Raw genomic sequence first — 22,336 nt, 5'->3', positions numbered from 1 at the left:
CGAATGGGGTGTAAGGAAAGTGCCATGGGCCCAAAAAGGGGTTTGTAAGTAATATGGTTTGGCAAGGACACAAACACTGAGCCTTCACATCTGGAATAAGCTGGGGACAATACGGGTAATGTGCCCTGCCAATGATTTATAGAATAATAAGTGTTTCGAATGATATACTCGTTGAAAAAAAGGTTCAATGGGGTTCTATATATAACCCTAGAGTTCTTGACTCATGCCAAAAAGGTTCTATATAAGGAGAAATAACAGGTTATTAAAAAAAATTCTGGTGATAAAATATGTTTATGAGCTGCTTAATTCATACAATTTTATTCAAATTTAAAATAATTTAAAACAATCAAAAAAAGTAAAACTAAATCCCCCAAAAAAGGTCCCATGAATGGCACCATAAAATTTTCTATTATGAAGCGCCTGAGAGAATGTATCTTTATATATTATAAAGAAGTGGACTAATACATATGTTTTATTTAGGATATTTTTGAGGTTTTTAGATTAAAAAGGATTTTCTGGATGTGACATTTACTACAAATAAATGTTCTATGGTACAAACAAAATTTGTCATTAAGATTTCAAGGCAATCTCAGTGGGAGTCCCAAAATTTGGGCATTGCAATGTGTCACCATGGGACGTAAAAACTTTAATTCATTAAAGAAGAGAAGAGAAGTGAAGAAAGAGACTCGCAGAGAAAGAAAGAAGCACAGAGAGACAAAACAGCCTAAGCAGAATAGCATGTATCCCCATAAAAGGCGGACAAAAAACAGTCAGGTGCAAGCAGGTCTCATTACCGAGGCAGAGAGAGAGAAAATTATAAGATAAAGGACAGAGAGAGTGCACGCACACACACACACACACACACACACACTCATGCATACACCGTGCACTTCAGAGCAAAGAAAGTGTCACAGCCCACAATAGAACAAGAAAGAATAATTAAAAATATGAGCAGCCGGATGCAACAAAAGACATTATTCTGCATTCAAGGGCCTGCAACAGCTGTACAAAGTGAAAGGGGAGCGAGCGAGGGAGAGCAGAACGCCTCAATATGCACCGAGCACAAAAGCCACCCAAGAAAGTGGGGGAGCGAGGGAGAAAGGGACGGGGAGGGGTCAAAGGCAGAGGTAACAAAAAGAGAATGGCAGAGGGGAGAATGGCATGGGACAAGAAGAGAAAGAATGAGTGAGGGAGAGAAATGAGGCACAGCGGGAAAAAACGCAGGAGGACTTGAGACGGGGGAACGGTACAGTGGGGACAGTTCGAGATGAACGGTGACCATTTCAAAAACATTTCATTTCAAATGCCCTCCTTGTTCGGTTCAGTATTAAACGCCAAAGTGATTCATGAGAACCGAGAATTATATCTCAGTACATGATCTGTACATAATAGATGGACAAAACTGTAGAATCTATGAATTTCAATGAGAATGTTGCCTGTTTGCTCGATGAGGGCGGTTATGTAGAGAATAATGACCTGTGTGGCCAATTCTGTTGCTGACTGACAAGAGAGAGGGCCTCATTATACCAACCGGTTCCCATAATCGCTAATCTATAGACCTGCTGATCACAGTGAATGTGTGGTTTTTGCCGTTTTTATGATTGGAGGACGTTCTTACCTCGCCCACTCCAGTCTGGATGATTTTCAAACCTGTCTCACCCTCGAGGAACTTCTTCTCAGCCACTGCGATAGAAAGACAAAACATGTTTGTGAATGCGTGAATTCATCAATAAGTGCCTGCTCATTCTTTTCCCCTTTCATCAAATTCTCTCTGTCCCTTTCCCCAGCCAGCTGGATGTAAATTTAACGGTCCAAACGAGAAGGCTTGTCACTCACCGGCTTTATTGGCCACATCCTCTGCGCTGAGATTCAGAGAGTTCTGTCTGATCCTGAACGTCAGGGCAGAACCCACCACGCTGCACACATGGACAGAGACAAACGGCCAAATTATTTCTTTTATTCGCACCCTTTATTCACCGATCTATTAGTCTGTCCATCCAGCAATGCAAACACACACACACACACACGCTTTACCTGATGTTGATGAAACTGCTCGTGGAGAGATGGATTCTCTCTGCCAGGGTTTCTAAGAGTTTCACCCCATCATACAGACTTAAATGACTGGAGGGAAAACACAAGAAGACATATTATGCATTTGTTTTATTATGAGCATTCAAATAGACAAATAAATTAAATACATTTCAAGGGAGCCATATTAAGAGAAACACATCAGAAAACACACTAAACTATATTTTTAAAGGTCTGATAAAATTCCTTTCAAATCCTATATGAAAATAGGTATCATAAATTGGAGTAACTATTTCTATTTCTAATATAAAAATTGATAATGTAGTCACATTAAATATATTTTTCACAGAATAAAATAATCCACATATCTAGTCATAATTGCATGAATTATTTTAAATAAAATTAATTATTTAATAAATAATAAACAATTTTATAGAGATTGCACTCACAACGATCAATTTCCTGATGAAATATTTTAGAAATAAGAAAAAATGTATATTGACTACAGACATTTTCATGCCTCTTTAATGGCTATATAAAAAAATGTTCTTTTGACAATGTCAAATGTCAATACTGTAAGGCTGTCAAACGATTATTGCATTCGATTAATATCGGATAATAATATAATATATGTGTGTGTACCGTGTATAATTATTATGCATATTTGAATACACACACTTACATGTATATATTTATTTGCATGTATATACATACAGTATATAATTTATATTATATATAAATATAGACTTTGATATATAAATATTTAAAATAAAAACTTAAATATACATGCATGTGTGTATATTTGTATATACAAAATAATTATACACAGTTCACACACATACATTATGAAAACACAAATTTTTATTTGATGCGATTAATCGTGATTAATCGTTCGACAGCACTATTATTCTGATTCATTGCATTCATTACATTTGAAGCAGGAAACAAAAACCGTCCAATCATTAATAAGGAGTCTTTTCTACTGAAGCTTGTCCTGTCTAATACTGTGAAAATAGTGTTTTTCTTAAAACTTAGAGGAGGAATATGCTTCATGGATAACTGTCTAAAAATGATCAGGGGCGGATTTCTATAACTCCATCATAGTCAATTTCAGGTGAATGAATGGTACAGCATTAAAAACATAAAAGGTTTTAGGAGCTTAACTGTAACTCATACCTCTGATTAGTGACGATGTAGCCATATTCCTCTCTGGAGTTTGTCCCATCCTTAACGGTTTTAAGGATGTTGGTTGTTTTCTCTTTTAAATCCAGGTCTTTTGCTGACAGGGTTGGCCCCACACTGACTTCCTTAGGCACAGTGGCAGGGGCTGGTGTGGATGGGGGCTGAGTAGGGGTCCGCTGGTGTGGTGGGGTGGAGGGCAGAGCTGAAACAGGTGAGGGGGGTTTGGCTCCTTTTTGTGTCACTTTATCACTGCCTTCTACAATTGTCTGTCAAGAAAAAAACAAAACAAAACAAAACTAAGTCAACATGCAACAAATAATCTTGCATTGATTTTTTAAAACCTAAAAATGCGATGTACAGCTAATTACTCCCTTGCTCCTTTTTCAAGCTTTATAATAAGAGGCAGTGTTATTCAAATAATTAGATGACTCATTCAACTGTGCATTAAAAGCAATGTTTAAAAACATATCTAGGTGAAAGTGTTAAAGCCACAATATGTCATTTTTCACTGCTAGAGGTCGCTTATTCAAAACAAAGGCTTAGCTTGATGGCGGCTTGATTTCACAGAGCTTTTATCATGCCGATTCCGCTTCTTCCGTTCATGCATATGTGGAGTAACGCAGCGCTGTTTTATCATATTAGATACATTATTTGAGTGTGTTGCAAGTTATGTTATAATGCTACTCTTAGCGTTTACTCGGCGGCTACTATGAGGCACTTGATGCACACTGCAGTAAGCTAGATTGATATTAGACATGGTAAAACATGGTACTCAAGGTAAATTAAGAAAACGAGATTTAAACAATAAGGCTAACTGTGTTGAGCTATATAACAATGATTCGTTTTCTGTCAATGAATGTCTCCAAACAGTTGCTCACCTGTCTAATAAAACATAATATATAAAGCGTCTTTGGTGTTTCCATGGTTTCTACAAACCGGAAATCGAGGGTAATATGATGTCAGTGATAGGCGACGCACGGACACGATCTGTGTCCTGGTTAAAAAGGCCAATTTCTCTGGATTTAAACATTATTGGAAACATTTGTGATAATGTAAGTACACAAGTCAGCAAAATATATAACATTGTTCTGGTGGTTTTTGGACATTTTAATCCAAAAATCGTACTTTAAGTTTCTTTTAGCGTTTAGATTAATAATTCGATGTGCCTACCTCTTTTACCGTGACTGTCCCTGGGGATTGATCTGAGGAACAGAAAGATAAGAAAAAACATCCCTCAGTGCTTTTGTCCCCCCAAAAATCTAAATGATATTAAAATAAAAACTTGCAGTGGTGCAGGGATTTCTTTCGATCTGATTCAAGCAGTTTGACAATGCATATATGTCTGCATGCATGCCATAAGCATCTGTTTGTGTTGTGACGCCACTATACCTGTGTTCTCCATGTTTTGTAGCAGCTGTAACACTAGAGTAAGTCTTTTTATCTGCTGAGGGCTCAGGTCTCGCGGGTCCACCCCTAAACCCTTTAACAGACTTGCCAACTGCGCCAGTTTATCATCTGTAACACAAAGATCAAGATTCAAGATTCAAGTTTATTGTCATATATCCAGGTAACGTTTGGTGCACCATGCAATGAAATACTAACTCTGCAATCCCTCCAAACAACCACTAACATCAAAATATAAGGAACAACAAATTACAGTAGTGCAAATGTAGTGTATTTATAGTGCAAAGTTAACATGCATCTTCACTAACAGCTGAAACAATGCAGATTTACATTAAATAATATGTTGTTTCATTTCATCTAAAGCAAATTGCAATGGATTCAAAGTAACTTTTTACTAGTTTATGCATTTCCTGGGATTTAAACCATGACCTTGGTGTTATATTAGCACCAAGTGCTTCTATTTTAAGATACAGGAAACCTTGCCTTGACTTTCGCAAAAAAAAAAAAAAAAAAATATATATATATATATATATATATATATATAGTGTATTGTTAAACTTAGGAAAGTAAATCTGATAGCAAGCAAGTTCAAAATACACACACCATGTTTATGTAAGATACAATAAACAGCTCCATAATATGAATGTACATGCAGCTATGAATAGTGAATTGATCACTATGACAACATCTTAACATTTGAAGCATCATTAAAAAGGTACTCACCATCAAGTCCAGCAAGAGAACTGTAGTCCTGAGGGAGTTTCTTGTTGGTGCGCTGAGTTGAGCTGGGCTGTTCTTGTAGGGTGTAGTCCTCTCCATATTCCAAAGGGAAATCTAGATCCTCGTAGTATGGAGCGGCAGGGAGGGCTGCTGCCCCCCTGTGGCGGAAAGAGGGTTGTGCGGAGGAGAGGTAGAGAGACACCGCATCTTCCAGGCGTTGACGGTCTCTGTCTTTTTGCTGGGATACGGTTCGAGAAGGGGGTCGCTGGTATCCCATGCTGCTGTGAGGATGGAGTGAATGGGTCATGTCCTCCTGTTAGAAAACAATGAGAAAATGAGTCTAAAAAGATAACCATTTTGTCTCATAAATATGTTTGGTTTGTATGCTGCTTTCTATTACTTGAAGATATGAGTATGGGTCCATTGGTAGGGCTTGCATCCGGAGCGAGGAGGACTGGTGGGGGTCTAAGACCATGTAATCCATGTAGCTCTGAGCTGGACCAGGTTCAGAGTTAGAGCTGGAATAGACCTTCTTAGCTGCAGGCTGTGGCGGCCTGAAAAATGCAGTCAATTACATTAAATCTAATAGAAGAGATCAAACATCTGAGGTCTGACGAGACCTCGGAAATCAAGTTTTCCAGGAGCAATAACACACACTCAGAGATTACTTTCTCTTCTGTGTAACACAAAAGGAGAATGAAGAATGTTTTTTTTATACAATCACAATACATTGGACATTTCAAGGCTCTAAAGGATGCAAAAGGACCATAAAAAAGTATTAACAATATTTCTGTAATAAGTCTTATTCATTGAAAATCTTGGCTGTGTCGGAAATCGCCCCCTACACCCCTAAATAGGGCACTACTTGAGGGAACAGCCAGTTGTAGTGGTGTCCGAAACCATAGTGGACACGTTATTGAGTGCACTCATTCAATCCCACAATGCACCGCAATAACGAGTGAACAACTGATGAACGCTCAACGGCTTGGGAATACCCATAATGCACTGTGAGGGTCGTGCCGAATGGATTCCCGCGTCTTGCCAGAAGATGGTGCCCGCAGCTGAATCATCCATTTTCCAAACCGCTGGTCCAATGTGGGCACATATTTTAATGGACATTCCTTTTTAATGGATTATTTAATTGTTTAATTAAGTTTTATACATGCTAGTTTCCACGACAGAGTTCAAGATAAATCTTCTCTTTACTACTAGAGCTGTCAGTTTGCTAAGTTTCAAATTATTATTAAATGGCAAGCATAAACTATGCAAAATCACTCCCTCAAGTGGAATATATTAGTGGAGTATTGTAGGGAATATGGTATAGGGGGCGATTTCGGACACAGCTCTTGATATCTGTTGGAGCCGAAGGCCTCGAGTTTGAGTTTCTTCCCGACTCTCTCCCACTTTGCTTCTTGTCAAGTGTCTCCTACGCACTAAATGCGAAAACGTCAAACATAAATAAAATATTGACCATGCAAGCTCTACTTTGAAAATTCACGAGGGAAGTAGTGATTCATGAATGAAAAAATAATTACAGAATCCTCAAGTTCATTTTGACTCAATGATCCTTCCCCAGCTCATTGTAGGGAAGTGGATAACAATTAAAAATTCACAAAGCTCTTGTATGAATTAAAACACTTAGAATACAGTGCACATTCACAATACTTTTATGGGGATTTTGAGCTCCAGAATCCATTAACTGTAATTACACAGAGAAAATGTTGCAATAAAGAAATGTCATTCAGGTTTGGAACAACATGATGGAGAGTAAATGATGCTATTCCTTTAAACTAAAAGTCGTATCTGTTTCTGGTACTCACTGTGCATTCTGGATCTTTTGGGTGCGAGCGTGAGGAATACGACTCAGCTCCTTAGCAATGATGCGCTGGGTGATTTCATCCTGCCAGGAGAATCCTGTCCACATGCACACAAATACACACAAGTGTATTTACTATGTACAAACTATGTACAAACTATGTAAACATGTACGTGTAAAGCTTTACATGTACAGTTAAATAGTACTTAAAATACGGTACATGCCTTGCCAGTGTCTTTATTAGTGAGTCAGTGTGCATGTGTGTGTGTGAAAACAAGTCTGAAACCTGAGATGCTCAATCCTGTCAGAAATTGATTATTTGTTTTCCTTTGGTCTACTTCTATTTTATCTATTTCTTCATAATTTCCTTTGATACTATACTAAATTATTACTTTTGATACACCTTGCACAGCGCATAACGCACCCCATTAGATATGGAAGTAGATGACAGTCTGTCTATTCTTGAACTGGTAATATAAGGATTCAGAAAATCTGTTAAATATTTGAATATTTGTCGGTACCAAAACAAAGGCAGTATAAAAGCAAACAGAATTCAATGAATAGCGTCCGTCATGATCAAAAAACAAATGTGTGCATGTCCAAGTAAACCCTATGTTGTGGGGAAAACATTTCCCCACAAAGATGGCAATCCTTGTGGGGACATTTTTTTGTCCCCATGAGCAAAACAGCTTATAAATTTCACTAAGTGATCTTTTTTGAAACTGTAAAAATGCATAATTTTTTCTCTGATGGGGAGGTTTTGGGGTAGGGTTAGTGTAAGGGGATATAATTTACAGTTTGTACAGTACAGAAATCATTATGTCTATGGAAAGTTCCCTTAAAACATGAAAACCATGTGTGTGTGTGTGTGTGTGTGTGTGTGTGTGTGTGTGTGTGTGTGTGTGTGTGTGTGTGTGTGTGTGTGTGTGTGTGTGTGTGTGTGTGTGTGTGTGTGTGTGTGTGTGTGTGTGTGTGTGTGTGTGTGTGTGTGTGTGTGTGTGTGTGTGTGTGTGTGTGTGTGTGTGTGTGTGTGTGTGTGTACTCACCCTGAAGCATCAACTCTTTGAGCACTTCCTGCAGTCTCTGAAGAACAGGAACAGAGACCTGGTACTGAACCTGGTCATGTCTGGAGCTCCGACACTGTCCAAAGATCTTGTCTTTAATACAAACAAAAACAATGTATTCAGATTTAGAACACTGAAGAGAAAGAAATTATAATATTTCCATAATATTATGATCAAATAATGCAAAAAAAGAACCTTCTTAACTAAATTAATGTCAGTATAAACAACGTCAAAAAATGAAACATCATCTTAAACAGTCGTCCCAAAAAAATTTTTTGACTAAGAGGCACATTAAAATGTTGCAGACAAAATAACCCATAAGTGAAAAATGAGCCAGTTTCTTGACTAACAAACACCCATAACATATTCAACCCACTCCACACACACTCTCGTACGCTCACATCCCACACATACACCACTGACTCATCCCTGACTAAACCTCCAGTTGTGTGGTTTAAAAAAAGACCTTGATCCCTTAACGCAGATGAGCTCTAAACATGAACCCGGCCATTTTCTATATCTCTGAGCAGGTCTGTCCATGAATATGACTCATGGCTATTTCTAGCACAGACGGAGATGTGAGAGCACTATGGGGGCGATAGATCAGTTGCCCTGGGGGCATGGAAATACACAGTACATTATTACATTGCAATAGAAGTGACCCAGGAGAATGATGTCACACCGCCGCTTCGGTGAAAGAATACTGTACACTACAAAAACTAATGGTAACACTTTACAATAGGCTAAACTACATTAGTTAACATAATCTTGACACTTTTTAAAGCATTTATAAATCTTAGTTAATGTTAATTTCAACATTTACTATTGCATTATTAAAATCAAAAGTTGTCTCTGTTAATATTATTTAATGGACCTGAACTAACATAAACAAGGAACAGTTAAAATTAACAAAGCTTTATACAACCCCAAATCAGAAAAAGTTGGGACAGTATGGAAAACGCAAACAACAAAAAAAAGAAGTGATTTCTAAATTTACTTTGACTTGTATTTCATTGCAGACAATATGAACACAAAATATTTCATGTTTTGTCTGGTCAACTTCATGTCATTTGTAAATATGCATCCTTTCCTGTCATTCAGACCTGCAACACATTTCAAAAAAAGTTGGGACAGGAGCAATTTAGGGCTAGTAATGAGGTAAAATAGTTAAATAATGATGTGATTTGAAACAGGTGATGTCAACAGGTGATTGTAATTATGATTTGGTACAAAAGCAGCATCCAAGAAAGGTCTAATCCTTTAGGAGCAAAGATGGGCCGAGGATCGCCAGTTTGCCAACAAATACATGAGAAAATTATTGAAATGTTTAAAAACAATGTTCCTCAAAGAAAGATAGGAAGAGATTTAGATATTTTACATTCAACAGTGCATAACATAATTAAAAGATTCAAGGAATCTGGAGGAATTTCAGTGAGTAAAGGACAAGGGCGCAAGCCTAAGCTGAACAACCGTAATCTCCGATCCCTCAGGCGGCACTGCATCAAGAATCGTCATTCATCTATAAGCGATATCACCACATGGGCTCAAGACTACTTTGGCAAACCTTTGTCAAGTACCACAACATGTAGTTACATCCACAAATGCCAGTTAAAACTGTACTGTGCCAAAAGGAAGCCCTATGTTAACAGTGTCCAGAAGCGCCGTCGACTTCTCTGGGCTCGGAGGCATCTGGGATGGACCATCACACAGTGGAAACGTGTACTGTGGTCAGATGAATCAGTATTTGAGGTATTTTTTGGGAGGAATGGACGCCGTGTGCTCCGGACCAAAGAAGAAAAGGATCATCCAGACTGTTACCAGCGACAAGTCCAAAAGCCAGGGTCTGTCATGGTATGGGGTTGTGTCAGTGCCCTTGGCAAAGGTAACTTGCACTTCTGTGAAGGCACCATTAATGCTGAAAAGTACATAGAGATTTTGGAGCATAATATGCTGCCTTCAAGAAGACATCTTTTCCAGGGACGTCCATGCATATTTCAACAAGACAATGCAAAACCACATTCTGCACACATTACAAAGTCCTGGCTGCGGAGGAAGAGGGTACGGGTACTTGACTGGCCTGCCTGCAGTCCCGACCTGTCTCCAATAGAGAATGTGTGGTGCATTTTGAAGCGCAAAATGCGACAACTAAGACCCCGTACTGTTGCCCACCTTAAGACTTGTTTGCAGGAAGAATGGGACAAAATTACACCTGAAACACTTCATCACTTGGTGTCTTCAGTCCCTAAACATCTTTTAAGTGTTGTGAAAAGGAATGGCAACATTACAAAGTGGTAAATGCTTTACTGTCCCAACTTTTTTTTAAATGTGTTGCAGGTCTGAATGACAGGAAAGGATGCATATTTACAAATGACATGAAGTTTACCAGACAAAACATGAAATATTTTGTGTTCATATTGTCTGCAATGAAATACAAGTCAAAGTAAATTTAGAAATCACTTCTTCTTCTTTTTTTTTTTCGCGTTTTCCATACTGTCCCAACTTTTTCTGATTTGGGGTTGTAAATGCTGCAACAAATGTATTGCTCATTGTTAGTTAATGCATTAACTAACGTTAACTAATGGGACCTTACTATAGACAAACCCACATAAATACATAAATATTGAGGCTACATACACTCTTAAAAATAAAGGTGCCAGGAAGAACCAAAAAGGGGTTTTGATAGAAGAACCATTTTTGGTTTCCCGAAGGACCGTTTTGTGAAAAGTTCTTTAAAGAACCATTTTTTCCCCTAATCATTTTATATTCTAAAGAACCTTTCTACGCTATAAAGAACCTTTTATGCAATGGAAGGGTTCTTTGGATATTAATAATTCTTCGTGGAACCATACACCCCACCAAATAACCTTTATTTTTAAGAGTGTACATTAAAAAACACGTTTGTTAGAATCAATTTTTGACCAAATGCTTATGGTAAAAATGACAGAATAAAGGATGAAGTGAAGGTATTTGGAATCTCTCTTTTTATATATTTAGGTGTATACCTGAGGTCTATTATGTTTAAACCCCTTTTGCCACAGAAATTCAACAATAAAGAGTGTTGGTCCCACTTTATGTTAGGTGTGTACAACTATGTATTTACATAAATTTTTTTAATAAAATATACTTGTTGTGTTCACGCTGCAATTGAAGTGGGATACGGGTAAGGTTAGGGACAGGTTTGGGGGTATGTAAGAGAAGGGACAACAACAGTGTAATTATAGATGTAATTACAGAAATTACATGTGGGTATTTTTTAAATATGAGTGTACACAATAATCACACAATAGTGCATTGTATCAAATGATTAATTTAAATGTTAGTACATAGTTGTTAAAGACACTTAATAGCCAGAGTGTCTTATATAAACGGTGAATCACTCTTTTGTCCTCTCTTTCATTAGCATGTCTCTGTACATGTTCAGAGTAATACGAACACCTGCCTTTCAATATGCAGTGCTGAGTAGTAACTGATTACATGCAATCTGGATTACATAATACTATTCCAAAAATTAAGTATTAGTAGATTATATTACGTTTGAAAATACTTGTGATCAGACTACAGTTACTCTTTTGATTATATACTTCCAGAAGGTGTTCCATGTTTGTGGAATTGCACAACAGTCCAGCCACTGAAAACGAGACCCACACAGCATTTGATCACTGGATTTACATAAATCATTTCACTTTTAAGAAGTGTTTTTTTTTCACACTGCATATATAATCAGCTCCTGATAACACATTCATTATTATTTGAATCATCACTCAATCGTTTAACCATGCATTAATGTCTTTGTAAGGCTTTTGTCTTTCCAACACATTAAAATGTACAAATTCACATAATTTTTCATATTTACATGCAAAGCAGGGATTATCCATCTTTTTTTGTCAGATGGACCGCTTTGCCATAGTATAATTATATGAAGAAAGCCCTTAGATTTTAAGTTAACATGTTAGGTCAATAATAATAATAATAGATAATAATAAAATGAAGTTCACGGTTCTCTGATTACATGACATGCAGGTAAACAAATACTGTTGTAAAGTTTTTAGTATTTATTTTTTTGCATTTTTGATTTCATTACTGCAAATCCACCATGAACCCCAGTCTGGGAAACCCTGATGTAATGTAATATCTAATGCATTTCATGTTGTTGATTACAAATAATTATTGTATTGAGAAATTATGAGAATTATTAACTGGAATATATTTTCTTTCCCTTTGGATTTTTATATCAATATGGTACAAGATTATCCTACTCATATTCCATGTGATAAACAAGTAGTCCGATTATATTACCCAAAATTAGTCATCTAGATTATATTACTACTAAATAACATTTTTGTCATGTAATTTGGGATCGGTAACTGACTACAATGTGTAAGTAATCTACCCAGCTCTGCCAATGTGTTTGAAGGTGTCAAACCTTTAAACAGCAAAGAGCAAAAAGCAAACAGCTTTCCACTAAAGAAAAAAACACACAGCTTATTTATACACCCCTTTTTCATCATTTTATAAGGTTGGGAACACGGAAGCCTTGACCGTGCACAGCTATCCAAGACCCAGATAACCGTCATTGCCAACACAAGTCTTTGAAATGCATTTCAAAGAGCTCCTCGTATTTGTGTAACCTCTTTTCAATTGGCAGGTATATGTGTGGGTATATGTGCGTATGAGACGTGATGGTGTGCGTAAGCACCGGGTAGTGAGTCATCAGTGATTGTGGGGGCGTAAACCCAGCTTCCATGGGCTTGATGATGTCACCGTTACCAAGGGGACATGGAGCAGGGGTGGGAGGGACTTGACGGAGAGAGAGAAGAGCAGGTGACAGAATACTAGAGGTTTATGGCTGGGGTAATACAGATGTGATGGGGTAAAATAATGGGATATGTGAATGATATCAGTTGGAATTTTCAAGTAACTGCATTAAAACACAAAAAAGCGATATTGGGTATATATCGATACACACTCTTAAAAATAATGCTTCCAAACGGGGGGCTTTGCTGTGACGCAATTGAAGAGCCATTCTGGGTTCCCCAACAAACCTCAGTGAATAGTTTTTAAAAGAACCGTTTTTTTCTGAGTGTGAATATTTTAATAATCTAAACCTTTTTTTTTTTTTTTTTCTTCACTGTAAAGACCTTAGGTAAACCGATGGAAAGCTTTCATGGATTGTAATATGGATTCTTAATGAACTGTTCATTCAGACTGCAGTAAGGAAAAATACAATAAACAGCACTGATACGTTCAAACAAATAAATGTAAAATGGTGAAGAAAATATTTACGATTCCACACTATTTCCAGGCCACTAATCAAATATGCACACTTCCGACGATTTATTAACTTTGAACAGATGGCCAGATGTTCTTGTTTCCATGAAGCACAAGGCGCTCTTTTGGATCATTCTCAAATCATGCTGGAGCATCAAGTTTTACACTTGTTTACAAGTTTAAAAATGGTGCTATATGGCACTAAAAGTGGTTCTTGGCTCGTAATCATAGGGGAACCACTTTTGATGCTATATAGCACCAAATCTTAACAGGTTCTGTATATGGTAGCGGTGCTATATAGCACCTCAGTCATTTAAAGAACCGCTTATTTTGGTGCTATACAGCACTTAAAGTGGTTCCCCTATGATTACTAGCCAAGAACCACTTTTAGTGCTATATAGCACCATTTCTTTAGAGTGAACTTGTGGAGTTTGAGCAGCTCAAATGCTGCTGTCATTCACGCAAAAGGGAGACTTTCAAAAGGTACATTTAGGGTACTAATATGCCTCTTTAGAGGTAAATAAGGTACAAATGTGTACCTTTTGAAAGGGTACAACTTCTGATATTCAATTAATTCCTTAATCAAAAACCTTTCATTCAAATTGTTATACTAATAATATCATTTGTAATGAAAAATAGCACTTTATTTTACAGTCATGTTCCGCATGTTACTATGTACTTTTTATAGCCTTTCAAGAACTGGGTAATAACTAGGTACTAACCATAAACCTATTCCTAAACCTAACCTTAACCCCATGTAGTTACCTTATATTACCCAGTACTTTCTAAGATAAGTACATTGTAAGTACACGCACTGTAAAATACAAGGTTTTCTATAGTGGCCTCAGACATTTGGATCCTATTGCATCTCCACGTGGACATGTATAGGCATTTCTGAGGCAAATAACATAAACATCCGCCTACAAAAATACACACCAACACAATCTTGGTTTCTGTCGACTAACATGAAATGAGTGAAATTTCCTGCAGTGTAAATTATTTATCTGTGTGTATGCGTCTCTTGTTGCTTCGTAGCAGGATGTAGCAGAGCTGTGGTGTCAAGCAATGATCCGGAACTCGCGATTAGATCATCAAGAGCAAGAAATAGAGACAGGACACAGAAGACAGCACCACGTCCTTGTTTCATGAACTTCAGAGAATTACTGTATCAATGCACGACATAAAATATTGTCCCCCATAGTGTGATACTCACCATCAGAGCAGAACTGCTCCCTAGAGCACAGCCTCTTCTCAAACAAACAGCCTGTATGCAAGAGAGACAAAAAGACAGATGGAAAGATGTGAAATATAAAAAAGAAACTGAAAATAGAACAAGACATTTAGGGCCAGATTTACTAACAGCGCAAACCCTCTTTTGGCGTTAAAACTACTGATTTACTAAAGACACGCAGTGAAAAATTAGCGATGAAAAGTTGTTTTTTGCGGCTGACCTCATGCATGTATAGGAGTTTCCCTTTCAGATGCAAAATGTATAGGATTTATTTATATTAAATGTATAGGGTCGTTCACATGCACACTTTTCCATTCCTTTTCCATTGTTTTTCAATGTAAACACTTGCACATGGCGCGTCATTCTAAAAACTCCTTTTTAGTTCCACTGATAACAGAAAAAATAAAAGCAGATTTCAACCTCCTATACTTCCATAGTATTTCTCCCCTACTATTGTAGTCAGTAGGGGGCGAGATCTGCAATATTTCTTTGTGTACAGCAGAACAAAGAAATGTATGCAGGTTTGGAACAACTTCAGGGTGAGTAAATGATGACAGAATTTTCATTTTTGGGTGAACTATCCCATTAATGTCCCAAATAATGTCTTATGCTGCCTTCACATGCTATCGGAAATTTCCAACTTTACGAGCTCGTCACATTCAAGTTCTTTGCTGTCGGATAGAACAGGAACCATGGAAGACACCAGGCTTATTTTTGCCTATTAATTGGGAAAATCTTATTAAAGCCAAAATGATATTTAGCGTTCGCCTGGTCCTACCAGACTCATACATTTCATTTGTACAGAGAGTCTGGCCACTCTCCATTGACAAGCGTTCACTTCCTTGAAGGCGGGTACTCTGTTGAAGTTTAAAACTACTGGATCTGCCCAGACCCGTCCCATTCATTGACAACCACAACATTCCCCGCACTATCTATAGTCAGCTTGCCGACAATTCTGGAATTTCGGTCAAATACAGGCTATTTTCGCTGTGTATACATACAATATGCTTCAAATTATTATTCATATGTAAATATGTACTACTCTAACAAGACAAGGCGATGAGGCAGTTGTGGAAAAACCAAAGACTTTATATATAGGAAGACTGTGCACATCGATTACTTATGAATGAGACAAAGAGTAACACCCAATATGGCGAATAAGCCCCGCCTTCTAAATTAAAGAACCAATCGTTGATTAGTAAAGTCATCGTGTCACTACAGCTGCCAGAAGCTCCGGTTGCTATGGAAACAGGCAGTGTTCTGAGATGCGCGTTTTGGATTGCGCATGCGCATTAGCTTTGTCCAGGCTGAAAAATTCCGTTTTTTGTCATGATTAGGGCGTTTAGAAACAAAATTTATGAGACAGTTTTTTGTCAGATTTCATTGGTGATTTCAAATATGAAATTTAATCGTAAGCTTGGTGAACTGTTTTGGAGAAATTGATGTTTCCCCATTCAAAGAGACATGAGTTGCACTTGCATGCCGGAGAGGCGTTTCAAAGATGGCCGCCGAGTGAAATGACTTGTCTTAAAGGGACTTAGGGAAAAACTAATAAAGAATAAAGTTTGTAGCCTGCCCATCTCAGGAACATGGGAATCAAAATGATCCCTGAACTTCCCTGTAGTAAATACGCCTTGAGAGGGCATTCATGTCCAATTTTTAATGTCCGATAGCATGTGAAGGCAACCCATTTTGCGCTTGAAACAGTTGCGTAGTTGCTGCTAGGAAAGGAATATGAAAAATATGAAAAAGGAAGAATTTTTTCACTTGTTGTGTTCATTTATTTGGATGACAGGCGTTATTCGAACATATGGTTTGCCAAGCCGCGTTATTTTTACATTTAGATGATCTGCACCTGATCATCATTGGCTGATTGTTTGCAACCCTATTTGCTAATTTTCATTATGGAAATGAGCTCCTGCATCCGTGTTCTTAAATTTAACCATTGTCAGTCTCACACGCAGATATTTCTACTCCCGTCAGCGCTTTTAAATAATTGCGGTTTCACGCACTTTTTCCTGTTTTAGTAAACCAGGCCCTAAATTTGACATCTATCGAAAACTTCAAAGCATTTTTGTCAGTGGCGATATAGAAAAGACTGTATTCATGTGACCTTTCCTTCACCAATACATTCATCTCAGCATGGGACTATGAACAAACCTGACTCTGGCACAAGAGTTAGAGCTTAAAAACACAGTCCGAAAGCATATAAACAATATTGAATCAAGATGAATCAATGACAAGAATCATTCATCCATGATGGCCTATGATTGCAGTAGCTTGTTTCCCTCTATAAGATGCAGAACTGTGTGGGCAGATAGAAAGAGGAGAGAAGCTCTGGGCATGTGTTGAACACAGCTGATCAAATAAAAAGGAAACATAACTGCCAGTGAGCATGACCTGACTATGTTTGAGCGTGTATATGGGTGTGTGTTTGTGTGTGTTTGTGTGTGTGTGTGTGTGTGTGTGTGTGTGTGTGTGTGTGTGTGTGTGTGTGTGTGTGTGTGTGTGTGTGTGTGTGTGTGTGTGTGTGTGTGTGTGTGTGTGTGTGTGTGTGTGTGTGTGTGTGTGTGTGTGTGTGTGTGTGTGTGTGTGTGTGTGTGTGTGTGTTTGTGTGCCTGAATGTGTGTGTGGGAATCGGCAGGCTGGCCAACAGCACTGCTGTCAGGGGAACCGAGCAGGACAAACAAAGATAAAAAGTCAGACTGATAAAGCTGTGGGAGAATAAAATAAAGCAGCCTAAAAACAAATGCAGACCATTTAAAAAGCATAAGGCTTTGAATCATTCTGAATGGAAGTATATACCAAAATGTGTTTTTAAAGAGGTAGCTTAAACATACTCTCATAATACTGATGAGCTCTATGAAGAGTGAAGGTTACTAAACACAATTTCATCAAAGAGCTATTTTTGAAACAACACACTCCAGTTTACCTCAATGACAATTATATTGTGTAAAGTTTGCTTAATATTTAAGCCCATTTTCCAGTAGAGCAAATAGACTCAGACGGATGATAAACCTCTTAGAAATTAAAAAAAATGTGATGTCAACCTCTCAATTTCCACTTTCCAATGATGACATATCACGTCAGAGAAAATCACCAAATCAGCTCTCTAAAAAATGCTGGGTTGTTTTAGCACAATTGTGGGTCAAATATGGACAGACCCAACAGTTGGGTTAAAAATTTAATTAAAAAATGTGACCCAATGGCTGTGTTTATCCATATTTGGCCCAAATGTGTGTTAAAACAACCCAGCATTTTTAGAGTGTGGATTAATGATTAAAAAGTGCACTGAATTCCGGTATAAAACATAATGAACAACACCAACCACTGATAGATTTTAGTCTCAGACAGTGCAAATCCATACTCAAACTGGAATAATCAATATTATTTGTGTTAAGATGATAATAAATATACATGCACAAAATACTCCAATCAGTTGTCAGTATACATTAGTATCAGGCTTAAGCAGCAAAACCCTAAACCCAAGTCTAATCCTAATTCTAAAAGGATTTTCCTATAATCTTTACAAAGGCGTCACTTGCCATTTTTCTTGAATGTACAATTAAATTCCCCTGGTTTATAATAAGCCTCTTTCAGAGACTCTTTATATTAGAGACTCAAGAAACAAGGTGTGGGTACCTATGCAAGAATGAACGGCAAAGAGCCTGTTTCAACATCAACACCAGCCCTCAGAAAATGTTAGAGACAAAATATGAAATGTCTACGTTCAAATGTAAAATATGAATATAGAAAACGGGGATTATTTGATTTTTTTATATATATATAAATGTGACCCTGGCCTGGACCACAAAACCAGTGATAAGTCGTATATTTGTGGCTATAGCCAAAAATACATTGTATGGGTCAAAATGATCCATTTTTCTTTTATGCCAAAAATCATTAGGATATTAAGTAAAGATCATGTTCCATGAAGATATTTTGTAAAATTCCTACTGTAAATATATCAAAATGTTTATTAGAAGATGATATCCTAACAAACCAAATACAATGGGAAGCTTATATATTCAGCAATCCTCAATTGATATTGCTAAAGATTTATGTATAAATCTAAATTAAAAAAAAAAATTACCCTTATGTGGTTTTGTCAACCTGGTCTCATTGTGAAAATGTGTGGTCCAGGGTCACAAATAAATAACTGATGCTGTATTTCATTTACACAGAACTAAAGCTTTAACCAGCCTGTGCAAATGGTAGCTAGTAAGTGTCAATAGGCTGTTAACACACCAGTAACGCACGAATAAATTAAACACCAACAACCTTAAGAAAAACAACGTCTATTAAGCAAACTACGAGAGTACACTCGAGACTCCGTTCAATAATTAGAAAATGTATACGATTTAGTAGATGACAGAATATATTGCAGAAATATTTGCAAATGGGTCACTCGTCCAATGCCGTCGACTTGTCGCCAAGGATACAGAGAAGAGTTATTTCTATTGGTCAGAGCAGGGATGGAGAGTAAAAAGTATTTTTGCAAACCAAATAATGCTTGGATAGAGGGGGTGCTATATATTGGATGATGTAAAGCCTACATAAGCTGTGATGAAACATAAAGTGGATAGATGCTAAATAAACAAATATCAACATTGACCCTCTCCATGGTGCTGAAACGCTGCTCTTCCTCGTCTCCATAGGCTACTGTCCATCCCCACCAGTTGCGTGATAAAGCTGAAAACAGTTCAGTCTAAGCCTACAACACTTTACGCATCTTTAGGAGAAGTGCTCACAATATCTTGACGCCCAAACATATGCAAATATTCTTTAATTAAAGGGATTTGAAAAGAATGGCACATAAACCATCTCTGCCTACAAGTAGAAGCATTTGCTGGATTGAATAAAAGTAAACGTGGCCACATCCTAATGGCCATAGGCCTTAAAAACCACACCAATGCACAATGCCTATGCACAATGAAACTGAAATTCTTTTCGTGATATTTCTCGAAGATTTTCTCCTCAGCCGACATCACCTACCGTATTTGCCTGCCATTCCAAACTGGCAGAATACGGACATCAAAAACAGGGCTCTCCATACTCGTGGATGCATCGTATTAACTATCCACGGGATTGAAGACAACACGCGTTGTTTTATCGCCCTCCGTCAAGAATTTAAATCCACATTTTGTGTGTAGGCGCCGCGGGGTTGTGCTAAACGCTTGTAGCATAAGTGATGGACGCGTCAGGTAAGGCAAATTAACTGTAGGCTTTTCGTTTTAAGCAGTAATAAACATACAGAGGCAGTAACGAATGGACAGAATTTCTGGTGCGGATCTGGAGCGGGAATCACGATCTTTCTTCATCGATGTGGAGGGGACCCGCAATTACGTCATAGGGAGACCAGGAGATTTGTGAAGAGTCTTGCATGCAAAAGGAAGGAGGGGGCCAGTAGACATCTATAACTGCTGCTAGGGATCTGTGAAAAGGAAGAGCGGGCAGGATGTGTGGCTGTCTGTTATTTAGCATTATTTTCGGCGACTGAAGCATCCTTCTGTTGGTTCTACTTTCCTCCTCCCACGATGAAAAAGAAAATGACATCACATATCACTGAGGAAATTGGATATCAAATGAAATTTTCCTTAAAGGCAAACCCATGACAGATGCTATTGCTATTCACACCTTTATGTTCATTCCAGATATGGAATGTTTACATGAAACGTTAAATTGTGATAATTTCGTGCAGTAGGCTACACTCTAAAAATGCTTTTGGGTTGTTTAAAACAACCCAATTGCTGGGTTAAAACAACCCAAACGTTGGGTTAAAACAACCCAATTGCTGGGTATGTCCATTTTCAACCCAACTTGGGTTGTTTTTAACCCAGCATTTTTTAGAGTGTAGTAGTGCATGTAAGCTGAGAGGAAGACTGCAATGTTTCAGTTGTTTTTGTAAAAAATAAGGTCTTCATTTACAAAGTTCTATATTAGGCTTACAACTGACAAACATATGACTAATCTGTGTTTAGGCTACTGTATGTTCCCCCATGTGGGGTGTAGGAAACCACTGTCAAAAGATGACAAATGTTTTTATTATTATTATTATTATTATTATTATTATTATTATTATTATTATTATTATTATTTATTAATCAAGACATAGATGAAAATATCTACAAACACCTTCATGAGAACAATGAGCTTCAGCAAAACATTCGTATGTATAATCTGATAGCCAAATATAGCCAAAAGAGATAAAAACAAACTAATGAAAGCAATAAATGGAAGTGTCTTCACACACACCCACACACACACACACACACACACACACACACACACACACACACACACACACACACACACACACACACACACACACACACACACACACACACACACACACACACACACACACACACACACACACACACACACACACACACACACACACACACACACACACACACACACACACACACACACACACACACACACACACACAAGTCATATTGTTTCAGAAATCACATTTCTTATTGCTAATTAAACGAAATAAAAGAAAACCAATGTCATACTCATTCATCATCATTTATACGTCACCATGATCTTCAACCAATTGACACAGAAACAACAAAACACGTCATTTTTTACGAGGATGTGATGATTAAACTGAGCTGTGGTGCCACCCACTGTTCAGATATTGTCAGTGCAGTATTATTCTCACGCACCCTGAGGTACTGTTTTATATTTTATGAGTGTTGCTTTACACATGAAAATGAGACTGCTAAACGTGACCATATAATGCACAATATGTTTTCTGCATTAAAAAAAAATCTTTTTTTCCACAACTAAATTGAAAAAAAAAGGATTTTTACAAACTGTCCAAAATATTATGAACAAATGTTCTCTTGATTTTTTTTTTGTTGTAAATTAATTTGCTTTTGTTCTGATTGTAAATGTGAAGGTCTAATGAAATGTAGCCCTTCAGTCCAGCTATAGGTCAATGTTTTATAAAGGGACCCTTGCATATTTTACATCTTTCAAACGGCGTCCAAATATCCCTTGTCATGTTGGCCTTTACCCCCTTTTACATGGCATTTCACCTTGTCGGAATCTGTGTATGTCTGTTTGGTTGGTTGCTAGAGCAGCCAAAGGGTGTTTTTGAAAGACGACCCACTGGGCAACTCCCATCATTTCCCATAACCCCATACCCATGCCTGGTTTCACATGTCCTGGCATTTAGACACCACATTCCCCCACCATCGCCATCAGAAATTATGTTTCAGTGAAATTTCTTTTTAGTGGCTCAACAAAAACACAGCAAATTAAGTATTTTCTATAGATATAATGACAGCTATGTATATTTTCTATATAGATTTATTTCTATGGAACTGTCACCTAAAATACAACACCAACATGTACAACAGAACACACAGAATGTGTGAAGTCTCTTCTGAAACCCATCCCAAATGGGACTCAAACCCACAATGGTTTAGGAGGCCAGTGTTTTATCTTAGGGTTTGGGGGTGGGGCTGACACACACACACACACACACACACACACACACACACACACACACACACACACACACACACACACACACACACACACACACACACACACACACACACACACACACACACACACACACACACACACACACACACACACACA

General features: G+C 37.7%; 1 protein-coding gene across 1 annotated transcript in view; it reads right to left on the bottom strand.

The window, feature by feature from the left end:
- The window catches only part of ptprna (protein tyrosine phosphatase receptor type Na), a 35,232-nt gene extending 15,021 nt beyond the window's left edge, over positions 1–20,211 (bottom strand). Inside the window, exons 1-12 of the mRNA XM_079821441.1 lie at positions 19,709–20,211; positions 14,696–14,746; positions 8,197–8,307; positions 7,155–7,248; positions 5,735–5,888; positions 5,338–5,647; positions 4,600–4,725; positions 4,381–4,412; positions 3,205–3,476; positions 2,035–2,121; positions 1,837–1,916; positions 1,619–1,683 (exon numbers count right to left, since the gene is read on the bottom strand). Coding sequence (XP_079677567.1) covers positions 1,619–1,683; positions 1,837–1,916; positions 2,035–2,121; positions 3,205–3,476; positions 4,381–4,412; positions 4,600–4,725; positions 5,338–5,647; positions 5,735–5,888; positions 7,155–7,248; positions 8,197–8,307; positions 14,696–14,746; positions 19,709–19,781 — 1,455 coding nt within the window. The 5' untranslated portion in view covers positions 19,782–20,211. The remainder of the gene's footprint in view (positions 1–1,618; positions 1,684–1,836; positions 1,917–2,034; positions 2,122–3,204; positions 3,477–4,380; positions 4,413–4,599; positions 4,726–5,337; positions 5,648–5,734; positions 5,889–7,154; positions 7,249–8,196; positions 8,308–14,695; positions 14,747–19,708) is intronic.
- Positions 20,212–22,336: the final 2,125 nt, after the last annotated feature.

The sequence above is a fragment of the Gobio gobio genome (genome assembly GCF_949357685.1).
Source record: "Gobio gobio genome assembly, chromosome: 7".
Taxonomy (NCBI): domain Eukaryota; kingdom Metazoa; phylum Chordata; class Actinopteri; order Cypriniformes; family Gobionidae; genus Gobio; species Gobio gobio.
This window is presented reverse-complemented; position numbering and strand designations above follow the sequence as displayed.